This window comes from Motacilla alba, chromosome 8 (assembly GCF_015832195.1).
Source record: "Motacilla alba alba isolate MOTALB_02 chromosome 8, Motacilla_alba_V1.0_pri, whole genome shotgun sequence".
NCBI lineage: Eukaryota > Metazoa > Chordata > Aves > Passeriformes > Motacillidae > Motacilla > Motacilla alba.
In genome coordinates, this window is record NC_052023.1 from 22412281 (window position 1) to 22436719 (window position 24439).

The 24439-nt window shown below is 36.3% G+C and overlaps 1 protein-coding gene across 7 annotated transcripts in view; it reads left to right on the forward strand.

Moving 5' to 3' along the window:
• Window positions 1–24439, forward strand: part of KCNT2 (potassium sodium-activated channel subfamily T member 2) — a 114452-nt gene that overhangs the window by 29840 nt on the left and 60173 nt on the right. For 6 of the 7 annotated variants that reach the window (XM_038143769.1, XM_038143773.1, XM_038143767.1 and 3 more), the window contains exons 3-9: window positions 3733–3832; window positions 6567–6623; window positions 7342–7390; window positions 8622–8681; window positions 11959–12033; window positions 12532–12615; window positions 13195–13289. In XM_038143769.1, the coding sequence (XP_037999697.1) occupies window positions 3733–3832; window positions 6567–6623; window positions 7342–7390; window positions 8622–8681; window positions 11959–12033; window positions 12532–12615; window positions 13195–13289 (520 nt within the window). The remainder of the gene's footprint in view (window positions 1–3732; window positions 3833–6566; window positions 6624–7341; window positions 7391–8621; window positions 8682–11958; window positions 12034–12531; window positions 12616–13194; window positions 13290–24439) is intronic. The other variant, XM_038143772.1, reaches the window with a different exon arrangement.

A 24439-nucleotide genomic window follows, 5' to 3' on the forward strand; every position in this document is an offset into this window, starting at 1 on the left:
ACTGATAAACTGATAAAACAAGCCTTAATCTGTGTCTCATGTCAATCTAGTTTCCACTCAATCTTCTGCAAGCAAATGTCTAATCAAATTCAAACAATGTATTAAAAAAAATCTTAAAAAGGTGTCACTCAGCACCCTCACAAAAAAAAATAAGAAAAAGAGAGAAAGAGAAAATGACATAGTCTTACAAGCATAACTTGCTTGTTACTTGCCAGGACCACACACTGGATTATCACAGACAACAGTAAGTCTCAAAGGGAAAAGATAAGTGAAGTTTCAAGTCAATGAAGAGGAAAGAAAGGATAACTGTCACTAGGATATGAACTGTTAAGAGCATATTTTGGCCCAGCTGCTAAAGCCAGCTGCCACTGAAATAATTTTGCTGAAAATCAGCAATATATTAGTGACTTATGGGTAAGGAATAATGGGAGGTAATTCTAAAATCCTCACCTGGTATCTGTCACTCTATTTAGACCAACTCTCTAAATCTGACATTTAATCTACAGAAATGCTTGCAAGGAGAGCATGAAGAAATAATAATAAAAGTGAAAGTCACAGTCAGAAATGGTAAAACATAGTGTATCACTCTATACTTAAAAGTGCTTGCAAAAATAGCAAATACTTGTTTAAACTGAGAAGAAAATGTTAAGATTTGACATAGTTATATTTAGTTCACAAAACAAGTAGATTTTGAAATGTTATTATCAATTCTTCTTTTAAATAAGACAAGAGTATGTAACAACTTTGTTACATAGACACAGTGAAATTGCATTCCCATTAAACAATATATAACTGCATAACAGTGCATGATGGGTGGAGCTGAACACAAGTTTCAGACAACATTCATATTCAAAACAGAGAGATATTCTGTGCCAATGACCTTGCTACTTAAGCAATCTGGCTCTGAATGGAGAAAAAGAAATTAAGTCAAGCAGACGATGTTGATCCATTGACAGCATGTGAAATACAGAACAGAAATAGACAGGAAGCAAACAAATATGAAATGCTTCCTTTGTACCAGAATAATAATTGAAAACCTGTTTTAAATGCCTTCTGTAGTGTTTGTGCACCTCCTTCCCACACTTGAAATCCTACATCTCCATAATAGTGGAACACATGCATTGCTTCCACCTCACACGAGAATCCTCTCCTATGAGGCTGGAGACTCTTTCTACCAGAGAAAAAAATGCGTTTTTTAGGTCTGCATTAATTACCCAAACTTTAGCAAGGGTGGTTGCATATGTCACTAATGGCTGAGGCACACAGAGCAAGGAGGGGTGACCCAGGACAGACTTGAAGCCTGTTTTTCCATATTTATATTTTAGTAACTGACCCAATCACCTACACTACAGAACCTGTATTTTGCCTTGCTTTATAAACAGCCCCGGCCACAAAATGCACTCTCTACTGACACCCTTAGATGAAAGCATGGCTGGTTTGAAAAGCCTGCCTCCCATTCTGTGGGGAAACAGCCATTCCTATGGAGATATCGAGAGCCTGAGTTCCAGAGCTATCAGAACTAAGATTTGAGAGCAGCAGGCTGAACCATCAGTCTGCTATATTGATGTAGCTTTTAATCAGAAAAGAACCATTTTCTCTTGGCATTTAAACCAACATATAATTTCAAAGGATGGTTAGAAACCAAGCCGTTATCAATGTAGAAAACAAGTGTTTCACACCAAGGATAACATTTACAGAGCTAAAAAACAGGAGAGAAACAACAGACTTCTGTACTTGCCCAAAAAAGTTAGACAATACAAAATTGGTAGGTTTTTTTATTAGTGTAGGTTTAGGGGCTTTTTTAAACATTATCTGCTTTCCAAGTTGTAATAGCCAGGCAACCAATAGAACAATAATTCATATTCCAGAAGACTTCTACAAAAGGCTTAGGACAAACAAATAATTCTTGTTTTCTTCAGCAACAGTTCAAAAAAAAGCTGTAAATTAGGATCATAGCAATGGCCAAGTCAAATAATAGGATACCACTCCCATGCTTCCTTCCATCCTTCCCCTTCTCTCCTTCCCTCTTTCCCCCCTTCAGGCATGTTGGGGAATAAATGATCAGTGGCTAATTACTCTTGATAGGGGAGCAGGAATCCTTAGGTTAATGTTTTCAAGCCCAATTGCCAGTAACAGCTGTGGGACTTCTCACAGGATTTTAACCCTTAGTTCACAAAACAAGGTGCTGTAAAAGTCCATCCAGTTCTTATGTGATAACTGCAACTTCACAGTTAAAAGTAATAAGCAGTTTTATGTAATAACCCTAAAGATTTTGCTCAGTAGTTGCATGGTAAAATATTTAAGAATCCATTTCCTATTTTTCTGTGTTTGTAGTAGATGGAGTTTTAATGGGAAAGAAACTAGTAGACATAAAAACTGATTTATCAGTTTTATCTGATTTTGCTGATTTTGAATTTAGGACTGAGTAAAGTTTAAAAAAAAAAGTAATATTGCCATGAAATGATTGTGATTCTTTCCTTAGAAGGGAATGTATGCACACAGCTTTGGGTATGCATTATTTGGGTAGTTCTTAAACCACAGAAGTATTTACACTGAGTTCAGCAGACCCGCTGAAGTATTTGCAACATAAAAATAAAGCACAATGTCCTTGCTGTGACTAGGGCAAGGGAAGTCACATCTGGGTAAGACTCAGAGTTTTCTGCTTGGATAGAAGGGCTCAGCCACGCAGAATTGGACTCTCAGTTTGCAAGACTAAAAAAAAAAAATATTGCTTAAGTGACCTCCAGTCACCTAACATTAGTCAGCTAACAGTTTTAAATTGATTAGTAAATGAATGCTTACCTCTAAGAGTCAGATGAAAATATTCACACTAGCAAAAAAGTCTGCTGAATTCAATAGCAGTACTAAAAATTTAAACCTTAATCCTCTAATGACTGCAAAATCACATAAAAATACAAAAAAGTTCCATTTCAGTAGATAATGGCTCCAATTGGCAGTGAAATAAATTGCCTGTGTGATAGCAGTAAGTGTCCATGTGGATCCCTTTGAAGGAATCCTGTCTTTGTGCATTAAGCCTATGTTTGTGGGAAATAGTGTAATATTTCGTGATAGTATTTGTGGCCTATCTATTCAGCTAGAATATTTACATGGTCTGTAGAACAAGTTGTTGATTCAGTTCAGTTGTGCATTAAGCATGACTTTCAGATGTCCTATTCTTGAATGCATGTTATTGAACTTCAGCATTAAATAACTCCAGTTTAATATTTTATAAGTTGGAACAGAGTTATATATTCTGTATGTGAAGCTACTGCATGAAGACTTTTTTAGATATTAATATTTAAATGCTTGCCACTTCATATCCCCTGCCTATGGCTGAAAGTATGTCTTTTCATGTTGCTGTATCCTGTATCTCAAAAAGCATGACGTAGTTCTGATTCCCCTCCCAAGAAAGTGAACTTTTCAAACTACCAAAGACCCAAAGAATGGCATCAGTGAAGGATTAACAGCATAGAATAGCTTTCAAACAAGTGACTACATAGTTCTTTACACAGGCTGAGTTATACAGACTGCTTATATAGACATTTCCTTTTTACTACAAGACTTATTCTAGTTCCTTTTATTTTTACCTTGAAGGTTGGTGAAATTTTAAACCCTCTGAACTTATTTTCTTCTTCTCTTCTCTTCTCTTCTCTTCTCTTCTCTTCTCTTCTCTTCTCTTCTCTTCTCTTCTCTTCTCTTCTCTTCTCTTCTCTTCTCTTCTCTTCTCTCCAGGTCTGAGAATACGGTTATTCAATTTCTCTCTCAAGCTACTAAGCTGTTTCCTGTACATAGTTCGTGTGCTCCTGGATGATCCTACACAAGGACTTGGATGGTAATGTTTGGGGTTTTTTTTTCCTCATTTCTGCTCTCAAAGCAATATTTAAGTTATAAGAAATACATTATTAAATACATGAAGGAATTGGTTTATGTCTTCCAGATATTTTGGAAGAATTACAAAGCTGCTCTTACATTGTGAATGGAAAAAAGAACTAAAATAACAATATTATTTTTTTTCCCTTAGCCACTAAAATAATCCTGGCTCTCTTCTTAGATACTGTGCATCAGATATAATTGTGCAAACATATATTTTAGATGTATTATCACATGACATTTCTATGTAAAATTGCAAATGTCTCATTCCAAGTTTATGCAACAATTCTTTTCGGATTTTGCTTAAATTACTTAAAACCCCAGATCCCAGAAATGGACAGACAAATATGTGAAACTGAGCTTTCATGCAGATAATATTGATGATCATTTTCTAGCCTTCTGCTTTCTCTAAACACTTCAGAAGAGCAAGACCGAAGGTACATTCTATACTCACAATGATTTATGGATATAACGAATGATGTGGCACAGCCTGAATTGTCAGTATGGTATTCTATATCACCCTTTTTTAAATGTGTTACACAATTAATCACCAAATGTAGAAGAAATTGTAATTTATTTAATCCTGTACTTCTGTTGTATTCATATCCCGGGAATATTGAATCTCCTCATTTTTTAATGCTAATAAGCATCACATTTTATTAACATACTTCCTTTCACTTGATTTGATTCTTTTGTCCTTAAATGCTGAAAGAAACAAAGCACATAAGAAAATACTCAACTTAGGATGACAGAACCAGCAGTCTTCACACAATTTTAGGCAAGGGACAGACAAAGTTTGATTTCTAATTTTAATATTTGGATATCAGTTATATCTAGTAAGAGTAATACCAACGAAAGCTAGTGCACAGGAGAAATACTCTACTTTGCAAGAATGAAATTCAAAGGAAAGAGAGGTTAAGAATATTTGCTTTATTCAGCAGTGCACAAGAGAAGGATATGTGAATAGAAGTAAATAAGAATTTGAGATTTTGAAGTAAAAAATTTTGATTTTTTTTTTTGGTCAAAATTTATGGTGAGAAATTGTAAGTTCTAAAAAAGGGCTGGGAAGAAATTTCCCTGAAGAACGAGACCCATAAAAAACTACTTTTGACTCTACATGTACCTTAGAATGTCTCTTCAATCAGAGGAAACAAACAGTAAAGTTTCCACAAGAAGTTGTGGAGAAGAGGAAATCCATCCTTAGAAATTCAGGCATATTAGCAACTCAGGGACTTAACATTTTCCATCTAATCATGGTTTCTGGCATGTTGCAATTGTTTTATTATGAGACCTCTGGTGAGCCTAGATGAGTCTATTGTGCTGCATGGTTCTATCTGGGTGTGCAGGACAGGTTAGAATATCAGACCTTGTGCCAAATACACTTTTAGATTTATGTGCCACGATGCATATTCATATACATCTGCAGACTGCTGAATGCCTCACACTTCTCCTGGCATGTCCTTCAATCCAAGTGTTTTACAATTCACCAGAGAGTGTATTTATATTTTGTATACATGTTATACCCTTACATGGTGTTGTGGTACATCTAAGAGACTAGTTGGTGTGTTCTGTCTCTGAATAACATTTGCCTGCCTGAGAAGATTCAGGTAAGTCCTTCTGCCTGATTACTAAGGCCCTAATCTTAGAAGCTGTGCCAGACAAACATGCTTGAAATGCATTCTTAAAGATGTGGTGATACGAAAGAAAAAGAGAAAAAGTGATTTCTAGGTGCTGTGTCACAGCCCGATGAAAGAAACTACTCAGTGTGCTGAGAGCGTGGCCACAGAAAATGTTTTCACCTGGTTGATTTTAAAGGACAAATCTGGGAGGAATTCTTTTCATCAGATTTATTTTCTGTTTTTCAGAAGTGCCTGCACAAGTTGGTGTCTTTCATTTACTCCTTCAGGCACAGCGGGTGTACAGGAAAGAGCTTAAGACATAAAGCATCCTTATTAATGGGTACAGTTTAGCATGTCCCACTCAGAGCTGGTACATATACAGTTGTTGCTAATCTGTGGGCTGCAGATCCCTTTATTTTCTGCTGACCTTGCTTGCCAAGGATGAGGAAGGATATATGTCATCATTTACAAATGATATATTCCCACATGCTTATACGACCATGTAAAAGGAAGATCTGTGCCAGCAATTAAAGGCAAGATAACATCATGTATATAATAGCCAATGTTTTTACTTGGGTATCACCAGTTTTGTACTTGAAATACTGCTGCATGCATCTCCAGCCCTCCTCTCATCCTCAAAAGAGGTTAGCAAGTGTAGTTTGCTGCTGTCTTTCCTGTGGAGAATGTGCTCTTTGTATCACCACAGCCTGTCCATGGGATGGGATTTCTGTGGTCTTTGATCTTCAGTATATATTGTGTAATTAGTTCATCTTCACAAAGTATCATTTTGGTTGTCTTGTTTTTAAATTTGAAAAGAAGTCTTCAAAAAATGTAACCTGGAATGCTTCACACTCCTTTATCTACAGGTATGGAACCCATACAGCAGTACTTTCTAAAAGTTACTTTACTTTTAAAAATGCCTGTATTAATTGCCTTGGGTTTCAAACTATTGTACACATTTCATAGAGCACTTAATGATGTAATTAATATTTTCCTCCCATATGTTTTCATGACTGTGTTCCCATACACATTTGCTAATGGAAATGGACTTTGCATGGATGGTATGGCAACTATCAGTAAGGAATTAAACCGGAGTTGTTCCAATCAAAACTACACACCTGGAACAATTGATTGGTGAGTTCTTAAGTTAAAACAGCAACCCAGAAGTCCACAGAATGGTGGGAAGGGAACACAGGAAGACAAATCCATTTCCATCGGGAATGGTGGCATTTTAACATACAGTAGGGATGTTTCTATAAATCTCTAGCCATTACTTACATTTCTGAATGTCCAAACTGCATTTAATATTTTAATTATTTCTCTTAATTGCACAGTGAACTGCTGGGCTGGATGCTGGTGTGGTGTGAGATCTGGGTTCCATCAATGCTGATACCTTGCAGAAATGAAAAAGAATGCCCTTAATTTAAAAAAAACCAAACAAACAATTCTGAGTGGCAGTAAATTATTAACTGGAAATTATTTTGCCATTGAGAGTGTCCCATTCCAGTGGTGCTGTATCAAGTGGCTATTAGCATTGATAGGATTCTTCCAAGATATCACAGCCCCTAAGAGTTAGATAGCATTTAAATCATTATGTAGATAGCAAATTGTTCCCAGAAAAGGATTGTCAGTTTCCCACAGGAACCTAATGATTTGCTGTGGATTAGAAATACAAGACATGTCAATACTCAGTAGGTAACTACTGATTTAAAGTTTTTAATTACTGAGAGTTTTTTTTTCAATAAGTCTGCTCTAATTTCCATTCACATGTACAACTTTTTTTTTTTTTTTTTTGGTCTGAAACACCAGATTATGATTAATTTCATATTTATTTCCTTACTGTAATGACCAGGTCTCCCATTATTTGGGTGAATCGAAGCTTACCTTTATGGGGATTACAGGTAATATGTAAATGACAAATTCAATTATTTTCCATGTAACAATGGCAGATGATATTGATTTGCAGAATTAATAGCAGTGCTAAAGGATACTTGGATTGTTGATATCAGCAAGGAAATCTTGAACACCAAGCATAGCAAAAGCATAAAGATCAGCTGATCTGTTCTGATTCTCCCTGTGAAATGTGGTTTTCCACTAAAAAAACCGTACTACTTAAGCTTCCAGATAGGTTATACCATTATATTCTCTCACCATGATTGGTGCAATGCCAGTGCAATGATTGCACCTCTATGCAATACACAATTTTCTAAGGGAAGAAGCCCTTGAAAATACTGTAGAATATGCACAGTTTGAATAATTTTTGACCTACCAGATTATTAAATTTAATTTTAAAATACTGAGGTTTTTATTTTCTATGCATGCAGTACTTTTCTAAGATGTCTATTTAGTAAGGGTAGGAATTTATTTGGAAATAAAGCCTGAATTTATCTAAAATAGATAATATATCAGCTTTGGATTATTTCCCAAATCATAGCATCTTTTCTTACTTCTAGATAAAGACACTACGCACCCTTCAGAGTTTTCAGCTGTAGGGAGCATTAATTTATAATTTAAAATCCTAAGGCTTGACCTCCATCTTGATGGAATATCCCCATAATACACAATAAAATACAAATACTTTCTGTGCAAAGAACATCAGTAAATTCTTAATATCTATAAAGTAAGATAAGTATTTTGTTTTACTATTTTGATATTTGACTATTTAAATATTTTAAACTATTTAATACATGCACTAACTACATAATCTAATTGGAGGCTGGTAAATCAAGCTCAGCTGCATTTAAATCTTAAAATCAATAATTATTCATCTGTATCATTTTTTTCTGCTTTCAACTTTCTGCATTATACACAGTAAGAAAAACAGTTGCTATTCCAGACATTCATAACATCTTCACAAGAAAGTAAAGAGCTGACTGAGTTTGCTTATTTACAGCTTCTTTCTCTCTCTCTCTCTCTCCCTCTGTCATGTGGGAAGATTTTGGTACTGTTTAGGAATAAATGAAACTCAGAAAAATAACAATATCTAAGCTTCAGGCAAAATGCTCTTAGCTGAGAGAGTTTCAGAGGATTCATGGAAGAGCTATTTCATATAATCTTTTTTTTCATTGTAATGTTAATATCTATTCTCTAGAAGCTGGTATTAATACACATATTTTTTTCACTTCACTTAAGGTGTCTGTGGCTGTAATAAGTCTCTTTGAAACTCTGTTGCTGAGTTATCTAAGCTACAAGGTAAGTACTCTTTGTTACTTTAGGCAGAACTCATTAAAAAATAATGAATTTGGTGTTTCAGTATAAAGTGTATGTACCTGTGCCCATGCTGGTGTACAAGCAGGGAGTTGAGAAAAACACACTTTTCGAGGGTGGCATATTGTCACACAGGCAGCCCTGCTTCCCAAATTTATGAGCAAACTCTTAATATCTAAAGAGTGGAAGTCAGCAATTAAATGCTCATTATTTTCCATTGTAATTTGGAAACACTTTCTCAAAAGTGACCGTGATTTTTCTGACACTGATTTCAAGTTGTGCAATTTTATTTGTCTGTCCAAAATGTATTGGACACAATTATCATTGATTTTAAAGCTGTAGCTACTCAATACATATAATTCAAGGTTTAGCCCTCTAAAACTGGGCCTAGAAAAACTAGTACAAAAAAAACTAGTACTAGAAAAACTAGTAGAAAGACAGTACTTAAAAAAATAAATAAATATCTACATACTTGTGTTATTAATCTCTGTGGTGCTATTGGAATATCTTTTCAAAATGTCTTGAAGTCATTTGATGTGAATACAATGTATTTTTGTATTTGCATTTTCCTTTAAAAGTAATTTTTTCTAATATAATTATTCAGTTTTCTTCATTCCATTTTTTTTCTGCTCTATCTCTGCATTTTTAGTATCTTCAGGAGAAAAACACTAAAAACATTTGAAATCATTTACCAACGAAAATACAAAGATATTTGGTTTCTAAAGCTGAAAATATCTTGGGGGATAATCTTTTTTTTTTTTTTTGTATTATATTTTGTATTACTGACCCTCAGTAGCTATCAGAGCCACTGCTGAATTTAGAGACTTGTATTTCAGTGTGCTTACTGAGTGATTATGGCATAAATGTTTTCCTTAGTGCCCAATAATGCTAAGAGGCTTGCAGTTGTCAGCTGTGTAAGAACTATTCTTCTTAATCCTTGGAGCATATACTATTTAAGGGTTGGGGGTTACAAGTGCAAATCAATTATGGGCAGAAATAGTCCCAAATTTATATCCTGGTAGCAAAACAGTAAAGGGCAATCACAGTTTATGCTGTTCCTGAGTTTATATTTGGGCAGCATTTTCTCCTCATCCATTCTGCTTGTGATTTGTATCAGTTTCAGTGGGTACAAAAGATGAATTCTTGGCAAATCAGCTTCCATGAGAAGTTACTCATCAGTGTGTGATGGATGGCAAGCTCCACTACCCTGATTTGCTGCATATGCCTGTCACAGAAGTTGAGGCAATTTTGTGATTCCACTCCCCTTAAAAGAAAGAACTAAAGGATTAATCTGAGGAACAACAAAATTTGTCAGTCACGTCAATCCACTTGATGCAAACACCTCCTTCCCTCTGGTCCTGTTTTCCTGGTTTTATTTACACCATTCTCTTGAAGCTAAGAATGGTGTTATTTCACCTACTGTAAGGATTTTCTGCACAGCCAAGGTGACCAAAGCTGCCTTGGTTCATGCAAATCTGTGGCAGATTACTTATTTTATGGAAAGATTTTCAAAGCTTTCACCATTTGGGTAACTAACTTCTACAAATCAGAGAATTAGCAAGCGAGAAAACAAGAAAAAGATGGTTGTATTTGCATTGGAGTGCACATTACCAGGATTTCACAAATAATCTGTAAAATGAATAAAGCAGTCATTTGAGAGAATACTCTGAGAGATTGACCCTTCTGATACCTGGTCCATGACATATGAGAAATGATTCAACATGCAGAGCAGTGAGTGCAGAGTAGCATATCATACTACTGTGATACAATGAATTTGCATTTTCATAGCTTTTAAATGAAGAGAAATGCAAAGGATGTAGCACTGTGTTGTGATGCTGATCACTTGGATCCAGCAATGGAAGGTTTACAATCTGCATTCTCAGCCTGAAGTATTACAGGAGGGTTTGTCCTTGGCCAGAATTCTGAAAGATGCCTACATCAAAAACGTCCATTGTCAAAAGTTACCACAGACATCTGGCAAGCCTGCATATGCCTGGTGCTCGGGTACTCTCAGGGCTTTGAGCAGCATCATACATTCTCACTGCAAAAGGCAGTTTTGCAGAACTCATGAGGCATTTATGCATTTCCATGTGGAAGCCAGAATCCTACAGCTGCACACATCCCTAATTACCTGGAGCCCATCCATACTGGCACTTTGCCTGCACAGTTAAATTATGTGACATTTCTTCTCTGTAATGCAGAGGAGGAAACTCGTAACATTAAAAATTAGGAAATTTGTGAAATCACAAAATGGTTCAGTTTGAAAAATCAGATTTGATTTTGATTTTACTTTTCATACAAAACCCTCTCAGTTTGCAGCCTCATGATTTCACTTGAATGTCTGACTCCAACCAATTGCAATTACATGGAAGACAATAATCCCTTTCCCTGAGATATAGTGGCTTCCAGATGTGGGGAGTTAAAAATGGAGAAAGAATTATATATGATATGGAGGTTGTATTTAATTTTCAGTGGCTGTATCAGGTGGTTATTTTTTCAGGGAAGATGAACATGTTATTGCAACTGAAAATATAATGCTCTACTGCAAATTCTTGTAATACTGCCATGGTATGTGTGCTACGTTATTATTGCATTACCTGTGATGGAGTTCTGCTACACAGCATTAGTAAAGCTGTTAGTCGCTGAAGTTCAACTACCTTCCTTTTCTAATATGTGGGTTTTCATCTCAACATTTAATCAGTCACAGCCACTACACAGATTTGGAAAAAAAGTAGAATAATCTCTATCCTCTTCCTAGCAGTAAGCAAATTAAAAGATCAATGCCACCTCACTGAAATATGTGGGAAGACCTCTCATTTCATGGAAGCAAGATCAAGTTCCAAAAAGCCCTGAAGTGTTTTGAAATGTTGCTGGCAGAAACAGAGAACTTGATATTGTAGTCCTAAATCAAATATTAAACACTTGATTTGTTCCTTACTTCCCTCTCCAAAACAGTTGGGAAAGAAAAAATACAAGTAAAGATAAATTATAAATGCAAAGGATTAAAGGAAGGAGATTCAAAGTGTATCTCTTTTACTTGGGGAGTATATTGTGATAAACTGTAGGAAAAAGGATCCACAGTGATCTGTATTCCATATTCACATTTGTCACATGTGTTTAAATCTGAGATGAATGATATTCCTGAATTTCAGGTGTGGGAGAGACTCCCTGTGTTTCATTGGGACATCACATGTATTTCTCGTCAGAAATTTGTTTGTAAGCTGACTGTGACATTGTGGGGTTTTTTTCCTTTTCTTTGAAGGGAAATATCTGGGAACAAATTCTGAGAATACCCTTTCTCCTGGAAATAATTAATGCTGTCCCCTTCATCATCACGGTAAACATATTTGAATTAATACATTTGCACATTGCACTTCTATAGCTGCACAAATACTCTTACTTTTTAAAAAGAAATTTTATTGTAATGTGGATGATGAGTTTGTGCCTATGGGAACATAAATTTGCCAACAATAAGAAGATAGTTTGCTGCTGGAGTAAAGTCATGCAGATAACTTTCCACTTCTTTCATGGGCACAATCAAAACCAAAACCCTCTAACTCCAACTACAGCTCAATCAATAAAATAAACCAGATGGTTGTAGAAATATAAGAATCACTCATGTCTGCAGTGAAAACTGACTGTGTTCCTATTTTATCTAATTATCTTGCATGTGGCAAATCACAAAGGAAGACAAAAATGTTGTTTAAAGCCAAATCTCATGCTAGAAACACATTAATAGTAAGTATTTTTTCCAAGTGTTTCATGGCTGCTTGAATAGTAAAGCTCTATTTCTCATCAGAAAAGCTTCTAATGAATTTGTTAATTCTTCTTGCAGATTTTCTGGCCAGTCCTAAGAAACCTGTTTATTCCTGTATTTTTAAATTGCTGGCTGGCAAAGCATGCTTTAGAAAATATGATTGTAAGTATGCAAAGGAAATAGATATTCTAGAGTTGTGGGTTTTTTTGTATATTGTCTTTAGTGGGATTTTGGCAGTACAATCTAACCCTAACAGGAAGCTAACCAGATGTGTATTTAGTTTATCCAAATGGTCAAACATCACTAAACTGCTTTCTGCATCAAAATTAGAAAAAAAAGTAAGACGTGAAACGAAATCTCAATTAGTATAAATTGTTACTGTGCCAACACAGGAAATGGCAGTGGATGGTTCTTTTGCTACTCTGCCATTCATACACAATTGCAGGGAACTCAACTGTTAGGCCATAATTGGGCCTTGCAGCCTGTAATTTGTAAGCTAGACATGAGCAGACCTCAAGGCAGCTTGCAATAGGATCAGAATTGTGCTGGGATGAACAAAGAAGTACTTAAATAACCACAGAATCACAGCTGGCGCTTCTGCACCTTCTATATTATCAGCAAACTCATAAATGCATTTGGGTGACTGCATTGCTATCAGGGTACTGCATAATTCCTCTACAAAATCAGATCCTGACTTATTAGTTGAAAACCAAAAATAACACCTATTTTCCATTCCTACAGAATGATCTTCATCGGGCCATCCAACGCACACAGTCTGCAATGTTTAACCAAGTCCTCATTTTAATATCTACCTTACTATGTCTCATCTTCACTTGGTAAGTGGCCAAATCCCCTCTGTTTTTATTATACCTGTTGGCTTGCCTGGTGGAAACCATGCAATGAAATAAGAAGGGTGAAACACTTCAGTGAAAGTGTTAACTATCACCTGTACTGCTGGGCTGTGGATGCACTGGCTTTGGAAACAGAATGTGCATGCATGGGAAAAGGAATCCCCACTCTAAGGAAGGAAATACAGATGATGCAAAAACACAGGATAAAGCAGGGGGAGTTTTACATATGTACCAAGAGTGCAGCCTCAGCAGAGAAGTCACTCACATGTGAAGAGTACCAGCAGAAGGATATTGACCCACACCAAGGTCACCTTCCTCTGTCTGCTGGGACAGAGAAGAATATGCCATAACACTTTGACCAAATCAAATTCCCCTAAGGATAGCTGTTAATAATCCAGATCACAGACAGTGTAGAATGTGTTAATCTAGAGTACTGATGGTACTGGATGGTAGGTTCAAACAGCCAAAATGTATTACTCTGAAGAATGTTTTGCTGCGAGACCTGAAAAACTTGAATTTACATCCACAGGAAACACCACTCCATTGCCCCATGTTTACACTGTGCCAGAGTGATATGGTGTTAGCCAGGGCTGGAGATGAAGGAGACTACATGATTAGTCTGGCTATACAGTAGCTCTGCAGTTTACTTAACGTACAGAACATTCTCCTCAGTGGTGCCTGAGAATTGAGAATCATACTCAGGGGAAATACAGGGCTGTGTACAGTGTGATACAAGCTGGTGTCCTAGAGGACAGTGAAGAGAGAAGATGGTTCTGTGTGGAGAGGCTAAATCACCTGTGTTTGTTTTGCCAGACAAGATGCCTTTAGGTCAGCACATTGATAAAGTTTGGTGTGTCATTTTGGAGACAGTAATTAGATTTTCTCTTACTTTATTTCTCTAGCTTGCTTTTCTGATAGTCACTGTTATGTGCTGCCTAACCCTTTTGGTAGTAAGTAACATAGCACACGGCTTTTTAGAGGAGAAGTTCGCTCTAGACAGGCTAAATGAATGGTCCAATTTTACCCTTTGTCTTAGGGCCACACACCTGCTTAATAATTAGTGCTGCCTGTTCCAGACAATAATGAATTTTTGTGATATTTAATCTCCTATTGAACATTATGTAATTTTAAACGCTTAAGGACTTGAACATTTTTAATTTTGCTTTTTAGTTTTTTACAATACAAGGTGCTATTGAGTAAATATTCCCTCACCTTTTTTACCTACCTACTTCAATATTTTACTGAAATGCTGCACAAATTATGTATCCTGCTCACCAACAGGCATTGTGGTAACTGACAGTAAAACATGCAGGAAGTGGCAAGCTCACCTGTAATTATGGCTGGGCTCAACAGCTGCAGATACTACTTCATTATAGTTCATTATTTATTGACCTAGGACTGACCCTGCTAGACTTGAAAATAAGCTAAATGAGATGAAGACACCCAGTAATGCAGTAACTAAGGAAACAAAGCACTTTTTGACTGGGAATAGTAGTTCAAACATCTGCAGCTTCTCTAAGACTGGAATTATGTTTCAAGTGATTGTTACTCTTGTCTATGTGAACACACATAATGGCATTTTTACACATTCTTTCTTTATACTACTGATTATATATTTAAAATACCCCACAAAAACCTCTATAAACAATCCAAATCAATTAACTTAGATTCTTTGATTATGTTACATCTATGGCGAATTTGAGGGAGAGTTTAATTTTATAGACATCATTTAGAGCTTGTATGAGTTCCTTCCTGCTGCAGGAGGACCCAGGTCCATTGCTGGAATCTGTCCACCTAAAAGTGCCTTTCACCAGACTGATCTTTCATGTTTTCTGCAAAGGCAGGCAGTACCCAGGTCAGTACCCCCAAACACGTTTGGGAGCAGCACTGGCACAACACACAAAACTTTTCAGTCATCACCAGTCTGTTCTCATAAGCGTGCTTTGGTTCCATTTAGAAACACTGCCCTGCTCCATGTAGTGCCATGGCTCCAGTAAAGCAAAATTACTAAGCCTGGATTAGTACAGTGCCTTCAGTAGCACAGCACTTTCCCATTAGATGATGAGGGACATGTTCACGGTATGCTTTTGGCACCTCTGATACCTGCCCTCATCGAGCCTCCCTGCTGACACTCAGGCCCTGGGTGGATTAAATTGAAACCCCACAGCCCCCTTGGCTCCTGCTTGCCAGGCTTGTGCCATCTGCTGCAAGAGCAACATCAGCACTTGTGAAGCCAGTATAGCTTTAAAACACAGGGTTTTCTGTTCAAAGCCACCTTTTTTTGGCAGACACATAGACAGAGATGGAATGGAGCTTTTTATGGGAATTACACGATTTTATAAGATGGTATGAAGCCCAGAAAGATTCCTCATTGGCTTTGTTCCTGTCTGCATATAATAAGAATTTTCAAAATAACTTTACCATAACTAGCAGGAAACCCACAGAAAATGAATTTCACCTCGTGCATCATCTGTAAAGCCATAATTTACATCTTCACATCAGAATCTTATAAGTAGTGGTTACACAGATAGGCACATGCCAGCTTATGTCTTACAACTCAGGTGAAAGCTTTCCAATGAAAAATAATAAAAAAATAAAGTTATCTGAGGTTACAACTGATAGGCTAATCTCACAGTTTTTAGATACCATTGTTCAAGCTGTCCTTTGCATTCAGAGTACAGTAGAAAAAGGCTTCTTCTGTGTTTTTGTATAGAGCTGACAATTTTCAATGTTATAACAGCACAAACAGTAATCACAACAAAATTTATGCTCTACTCCACTCTTTCCTCTACTCCACTCTTTGGTCTTTAGTGATAATCGTTTATGAGTGTGGGGGTGGAACTCATTTGCAGGTCAGTAAATCTATAAGAGCATTTTCACATATCTGTAATTCATAGATTACATACAAGCGTTGGTTTTTTTTCCTCTTATTTCCTGACTTCAAAGATAGATTAGGCTGTCCAATGATTTTCTTTCTTTAAACATCTCAGTGGCCTTGTCACCAGAGCAATTTTACATCTACTAAAACATGTGTGCTCCAATATGACAGACTGTTCAGCAGTTACTATTGAGACTTCTAGCAAGAGTTATAGACCTAGTCATAATATGTGTTGTGTCATTAAGCTAATGGATGTTTGCACTTGTTTGTCAAATGGAATACTAATTATTTCTGTAAACTGTACAAGAAGACAAATAACAGTGAATGAGTATTTCAGGCATCTTTCTGTGACACAGTGAATCATCTATTAAAAGTTATTTTGAATTTTAAAGCAGTGTTAGTAATATATCACCAGTGTAGAGTGATTAGCTTGTGAAGGAGGTGGCTACAAATTCTTTGAGATGGACAGTTCTACAGTTATTTTTTCATACTCAAACCTGCCCAAACTTTGCTTACGCTTTCATGGAAAGCTCACTGAGGTCAGTCTTAACATTTTTTACACTTCAATGCTTTCAGCATCAGAAAATAAGGATGTTTCCACACAGTAACTTACAGAATACCTGTAGAATGCCAGTTCTGTAGCCTCAATGGCAGTTATCCACTCACAGTTCTCATCCAGAGGGAGCAGTAGGAGTAAGTTGCTTGAAATGATGAAGACAAATCCCAGCAATTGATCTAGTCCAAACAAGACAAGTCAAGACCTTATGGTTTGGAACAATGTGTCCAAATTCCAAATGTGTCCAGAGAAGAAAAACCACCCAACCAAGAAAGGATTAATCACAGAAGACTTTAGAGAGATAAAGGTATCTCAGTGGTCCAGTTTCCTTTATTATGAGGATGTAGATATAAACATCTGAGAAGGTTATCTGAAGGGAGCTAAATCACCCCGTGGAGGTCTTGACTTCACCTTTCTGTGTTGATTTTGACAAGAGCCTACAATGGCAGTTATCCAAGAAAGATGCCTAGCCTTAAGTAGGATGAAAAGTGTTGGTGGATTATGTAATGTAAAATAAAATGTGGATTTTTGGGTCTGCAGTTATTTCTGTGATATGTTTTGTTGTACATCAGTCTCAGTGTTCAGGACCAGTCTCAGTTTGATTGAGAGAGATTTTCTGTGTATCAGGACAGCACAAGATAAGACTGGGCTTCTGCCTTTCACAATCCAATTATTCTAAAGTATTAAAGCATGTGAAGTTTCAGGAGCTAACAGAATAAACAAGAGTTTCAAAATTTAAATCCCAGAATATTATACAGCATTAATTGAAAGTTTTAAGTAACTGTAAATAATTCAAAATTAGTTATCCAGCTATTACAAGAATCCCACAAAGCACTGAGCTAATAGCAGTGGTACTTTTCTTTCTCTGAAAAAAGCAGATCTGTCAGGAACCTGTATGTTTGAAACACAGCATCTCTGTTTTCTGTTTTGAAGTATTCCAATGCAGTGCTCTCCAAACATCAGCAAGTAGATCTAGAAGTAGGGCAGTGGCACATGCAGTACCTTCCACATCCATTGGACCAATCCCACCCTCCCCCTGTCCTGCTGCTCAGTTCCTGGAACCAGGGCAGCCTGGATGGTGCTTTCTCTGTGCATGTGTGCAATGAAGATTGAGGTCGAGTTCAGACACTGCTTTAACACTTCCTTAAGTGAGGGGACGATGAAAAGGCTGTGCAGCTCCTGGGAGGTCAACAGCAAAGCACTTCCTAAATATATCCACTTGTTATTTGTGAGCAAATAATCTATAAATTCAACTAGAGTTGATGTGAAATACTGCCTTCTGGGAAGAATGGTGTGCCTGAACTCAAGGCCAACATTCTCATGAGCTTTGGTAGGAGGAACACTTATTGAATACAGAGTTTATCTCTTTGAGGTACAGAAGTTTCTAAGGTGGCTTTGCTGAAATCTGCTGTATGAGACACATGCAAAAACAGTGTTGCCAAAAATAGTTGCCAATTTTGATTATTTAAATGAAAGAAATTCAGATAAAACTCTTAGAGTTTCTTTTGGAATTTATGGGATAGCCACACTTCTTTCATCTTTGCTAGCACTGGGATCCATTTGCTTACATGCCTATGATTAGTACTTAAGTGGTCAAGGCTTTTTAAAAGGTGAGCAAATGTAACAGAAAATTGCCATGAAAGAATGAAATAAACCCCACAATTGTTTCTTTGATTAGTGCCTTTTCATATGTTTTGCAAATATTGCATTGTGACGAAACAGCAATATTACCATATACAATTTTCTTTTTTGGTAGCTCTGTATTTGTAATAATACAATTGAAAAATGTTTTTGCATATTTAAGTTCAAGAGTTCAGATCTGAAAAAAGCATGTGGGTGATTAGTGCTTTTGAGGAGTGTTGCTAAAGATTGTAGGATAAGGATGTATGCTGGTTGGCTGTTTGTGAAAGGCAGATCAGAAATCACGTATTACAGGGAGAGCAGAAGTATTGAAGCTCAATCAGAAGACTTTTTGGCTACCCATCAAAGACAGTTTCTATGGAAACCTAGATAATTATACAGTGATTTTCATGCTATTTTAGTTATTAATTTGGTAGTGACATAATATTTCCTTTGTTAATCTTTTTATATGTTTCTACATAGTTATTTCTAAAGTAATTAGGTCAGCATCTTTCCCATGGCTCATGCAGGGAATTCTCTGTGCCACTGATGTAATGGAATATTTAAAACTAGACACAGACACCAGCAATATTAATAACAATTTAAATAGTCTATTTACTGTGATCTGTGGAAAAAAGTCATAAAGGTTAGAAGGTTCAATCTCAATTATCATCTTAGTGTGAGAGATACATTTGTAGTCATCTTGTTTGCTTAAAATAAAAAATAATCAGACCAAATAATAGCTCAGAAAGCTGCCTTCACAAAGCCTCTCTTAAATGGAGTATCAACAACATTATTTATAAACAAATTTTCCTATTTGGAATATATATATATGGGGGGGGATAGAATAGAGATGGTATAGAAAGTAATCTTACCCCTAAAGAGCTGCAGCTGAGCCAATTATCAGAAATGAGGAGAAGGCCTAACTTCAACAGGCCACAGCTGTAACTAATCAGGAGCTATAAAAGAGTGGGTTGGTTTGTTAAGAGAACATGCTCTGGAGTAGGAAGGGAACTGGAGTCAGTCAGAAGGGTGTGCTTGGAGGAGCTGCTCACCAGAAAACACTGAAAAGGTATGAAACTTTTATAATAAAGAGCTGATAGTATAAAATTCCTGTTACGTATATGCATATATGACAACATATATTGAAATATTAAATTAAGCAATTAAACAGTGTGATTGAGAGATTTCTCTTCTTTGATTTCACCCTGGAAAAAGTCAGCTTCATGTGCTTGTGATCTTTTCAAGCTACAAACTTTGCTAATTTGACTGGGTTGCAGGTCACTTGTTAATCTGAAAATCAGTAGTTCCAAAGTGAATGTAGGTAAAGGCGGGTAAAGTTAAATTTGTATAAATTTGAAAGGCAAAATTATCCGCATGTTTTGTTCTCTGTTGTAGCACACAGTATCTGGGTATTTCAGTAGAATACAGTGTGTACCTTTACATTATAGGTCAGGTGAATCATCCTTTAACAATTAATGTAATTGCAATTTCACAGTCTGTTCTGTGTATAGTATATTCTATAAATCAATATTTTAAATTGACACTGGGAAGAATTTTCAGCCTCTCTTGCAAGGCCTTTATTCTTGATGGGAATCAGACATTGAAGTACTTACTTACCTTTCTGAAAGTTCCAGCCTCTATCCTCTGAAGCATTTTTATCTTTCTCTTCTAATAATTTTTAATACCATGTGAAGTACTGAAACTTCAGTAAACAGAATATGCATATTTAAGGAGAGTGCAAATCATATATTCAAAACCAAGTGCCTGCCCAAGAAGGAGATAAAATGTCACTCAGGCTCTTTCCCAATATTTTCTCCCAATAACTTTCATGGAATGTAAAAATCTCTCTCAAATAAGAAGTGCTGCTAATATTTGCATCAATAATCTTGACAACATTTAATAAAAGATGCATTGAGAATATTAGGGAGTCACAATATTTTTGAAAACATTATGGACTCTGAATATGCAATTGGGAGAATTTCAGCTTTTATTATCATGACATTTTGCAATAGAGTAATAATATTAACAGATACCATGACAAACAGAGCTTGTCCTGGCAGCAGAGACCAATTACCATTACAAATGGAGGGGAAAAAAGCAAATGATTTTGAGTCATATAACATTTGGACTGTTAGAAATACAGTTCTAAGACTGCATCTCTATGGTGTCCTTTCCCCAGCAATCGTATTTTGAATTCTGTGAGAGATAATAAAATCAAGGTTATTGCTAGTATTAACTAATTATGGTTGCCAACACGTGTAAAACAACATGAAAAGTTCCTCGAAGTTGGTCTAAATGCATTCCTATCCTTGTTCCTTTGCAGGAACAAAGCATAAAATAGAGTGACTTTGAGGAATATGTAATGTCTCAGTAAAATGAAAAAATGAAATTTAGCAAAATGTGCTTTCTGTGTCATAAAATGGGGTTTGGAGAAAATCTAGAAGTGATTGTCCAAAGAGCAAGGATAAATAAGGAATAACAAAGAAAAATAGAATGCTATATTCCATCAAAAAACCCCAAACAGTTACTGTATTTTAATATGTGCAATATGCATTTGAGATGTGCATGTCTTCAAAATTATCAACACTTGACAAAGATTCACAGGAAAAATGCAGGCAGATGAAAGGATCTGACATAGGGAGCCAGGGAGGTGAATTGAGCACACATGCTGATTATTAGGGTATAGGTTTTCTAGTTGGCTTTCCATTGGTTTATAAGCACAAAAGCTTGTAAATAGATCCCTTATGTGAAAATGTAAATGTTACACATGCAAAAGATGTTTGTTACCTTCAGAACAAGGCTGACAAGAATAACTTCTGGAAAATAAAATGCTGGAATGAAAGTTGATCTGGAGTGTAACCAGAGTCTGCAGGATGTGAAACATTGTATGATCATACCAGCAAAATAAACCTTAGGTTTTGGGAAGACTTAAAAGCAGGTAAAATTCCCCTTAAAGGGTCAATTTGATATACACAATAAGTGTTAGAACCTTCAGTCTTCCATCTCCTTCCTGACAGGAAGGCATTATGTTTCATAAGCTTCATTTTTTCTTTGCAGTCAAAAGAAAAACCTGATACTCACATGCTGTCTTTAAAAATATTCTATCATTTTAGACAGTAGCAAATAGAATGCCAAGTGTAACAATGGTGAGTAATTATGTTGAGAATGTTCATGGTAAATACTTCACCATTCAGTTGCTGGCATCAAACCATCATCACTCACAATTCCTGGCTCAAAAATGAAGTTGTCATTAGCATGCAGCCTTGAAAAAATAAATATATCTTTCATTGACTGATTTATTAGGCTGACAAACTATTTATTTTACTTTATAAAGATTTGGTGTTTGTAGTGGTTTATCATAACACATGTAACTGTGTTATCAGATGCCATCAGTTATTCTGGTTCTCCAGTGGTGATTTGGGATCAGCATAACTCTTCAGTGCTTTGTTTACTTTTGTTGTATGTTTCACATTCCAACTTTGTTTTCAGGGTGTGAAGTTAGGCAAAGTTCCTATTTCTCAAATCAGAAAGAGAAGAGTTAAAAAAGTTGTTTGATAGACCTTTGGCCATGTGAACAGAACTTGACACCAGCCTCCAGGAGCTATTCACTCACTCTGTGTCTGTATTAAGCATAATTTTTGGCATGTCGAAAGCACATCTCAGAGGCTTTAGCAGAGATCAGGCTGTGATACAAGATCATCTAAAAAGAAGGATTTTAATGCACTTACAATGGTTTTTAAAAGGAAACAATCACATCTAAAATGCATTTAAAAATCTATTCTGTATAGTTGATATTCTGCTAGAAATTACTACAATGTTTAGACAGATGTTTTTCAAAGAAGTGAAGAGTAGAGGCACAGTCAGCCATAGAGTATCACACTTGGGTGATAAATACACATGAAACAGTAGTTTGTAGGTATAGACCCTTTTGGGTATAATCCAAATAAACAACACTGATTATTGAGTTCTGTACTTCCACTAGCAATTAAAACCTCCTAAAAAAGTTAAAAATAGTAAATTAGTTGTTATCTCAACCTCAGTAAAATAGCTAACTGTACTTATAAAAGGGACTCGGGTATATCACTAAAGCTGAACATATGCCCCTGTTCTTTGCACAAACACAGCTGTATTTTTTCACATTTCTGCAAGTTGTGCATTTCTGCCATATAGAAGTGTATATTAGAGTGGAAGTGCCTGAGTCACAGCAATAAGGAGCTAAAAATAATCTGTGTTCATTAGTAAAAAACTGAAGACCAAGCCATGGGTTGACTTTGTAGACTGCAAATGTAACAACAGGCATGAAATGTGATTGTCAGTTCCTCTGGGCACAGAACACTGTGATGACCCTGCATAGCAAGCAGGGCATTCCCTCCTGCTGAAGGGGTAGGGGATCACACCAGAGACAAAGACAAGGCTGTTTAAAGGTACCCAATACATTACAGTCTGCTGGAACTGCAGGCTTTGTTCAGAACTAAACTCTTTGTGGCATTCCAGTTACTCTTTTTTTATATTTTATGTCATTATTACCATTGGCTTTTGTACGTGCCAAGCCTTAGTCAACTGCTAAGAATGAGCACTTAATCTGTCTTTTGGTTTAAATATTTTGCAAGTTTCTTTTCATTAGAGATGAGCAGAGGAAAAACAAGTAAATGCAAATATCTTATGCAAAGAAGTTAAAAATAAAGTTACTGATGAGAGGGCACAGCTACATATGGGCATGTACTTGCATTTACTAAAATTGGATAAATCACAGAATATTTCAAGTTGGAAGGAACCCATCATCAAGTCTAACTCCCTGCTCCTACAGGTTTACCTAAAACTAAATCATATGACTAAAAGCTTTGTCCAGATGGTTCTTGAACTCTGACAGGCTTGGTGCCAGGACCACTTCCTAGGGAAGCCTGTTGCAGTGCCCAAACACCCTCTCAGTAAAGAAATTTACTTCTGTTTTCCCTCTCCCTGTGGCAAAAAGAATGACTGTGGGTCATCTTTTAACTGTACTCCTTCACTTGGTCTCTTTTTATTCACTAATATTCTAAAACTATAAAAGAAAAATGCACAAAATATTCAGCCAACTTTAAGGCAAATATGAAATGCTACCTCTTGAATATTCAGAGTGAAAGTCTAATTTTATGAGTTGTAGTGTGTGTGTTTGTAGTAAGAATAAAATCTTCCTGAATATTCTCCATGGACAAAGCAATCAAGGGGAAAACATGCCAGACAAAACACAGCAGAGATTATAGAATATGCTGTCAGTCCTGGCAGGGACAGTGATCTTCCTCCTTCTTCCTCCCTGCCTTCATCTCTCTGGTGTTCTGATCATTAATCCCATTTTCCTGGCTGCTGGATGAAGTTCCCCTTCTCACTCAAGTGTCTCCTGTTTTTTGGTTGTTATGACACCACCTGTGCCCTTGTTTTAGATTATGAGTATTAATCATGTACACCATTTTTTTTTTTCCTAAACATGCTTGTGTTTCTTAAACAGTTAAACCTCGCATTTCAAGAGTCTTGTGAGGTTTTGGATTTCAGTGATTTTTAAAAAGAGTAATACGTATAGATCCATTTGAATTTCAGCCAAAGAAATTATTAGACTTGGAAATTTTTCTTCAAGCAAGCACATTGTCAAAACAGGTGTCCCAAAGAAAATTTCTCTGACTTTCAGAAAACTCTTTAAGTATTATAAGTTCAGGATTTTTCACTCAACTAAAACATTTCATTGAAATCACCAGATTTCAATGGAAACCAGTGTCAGCAGTAGTGAGGAGCAGGAGGAAAATGATTATGGTAAAATCCCGGGGCTTGCTGATCAAACTGAATAAAACACAGAGTTCAAGGTGTACAAGCCCTCTGGCTCATGGCTAAAAGAATTGCTGGGTTTCTAAGCAGGAACTCAAACCATAGAGGAGTCTACCCTGTAATGCATGACAGAATATATGGCTTTTATCTCTTCACAGATTATCTCCTGTAATTTTCACCCCATTACACAACCTCTATTTAACACTTCCCCTCTTTCTGGTGTTTTAGCAAACCTAAGCATTAAGTCTGGTGCTTAATTGTATCTTTTTCACAGGCCAATTG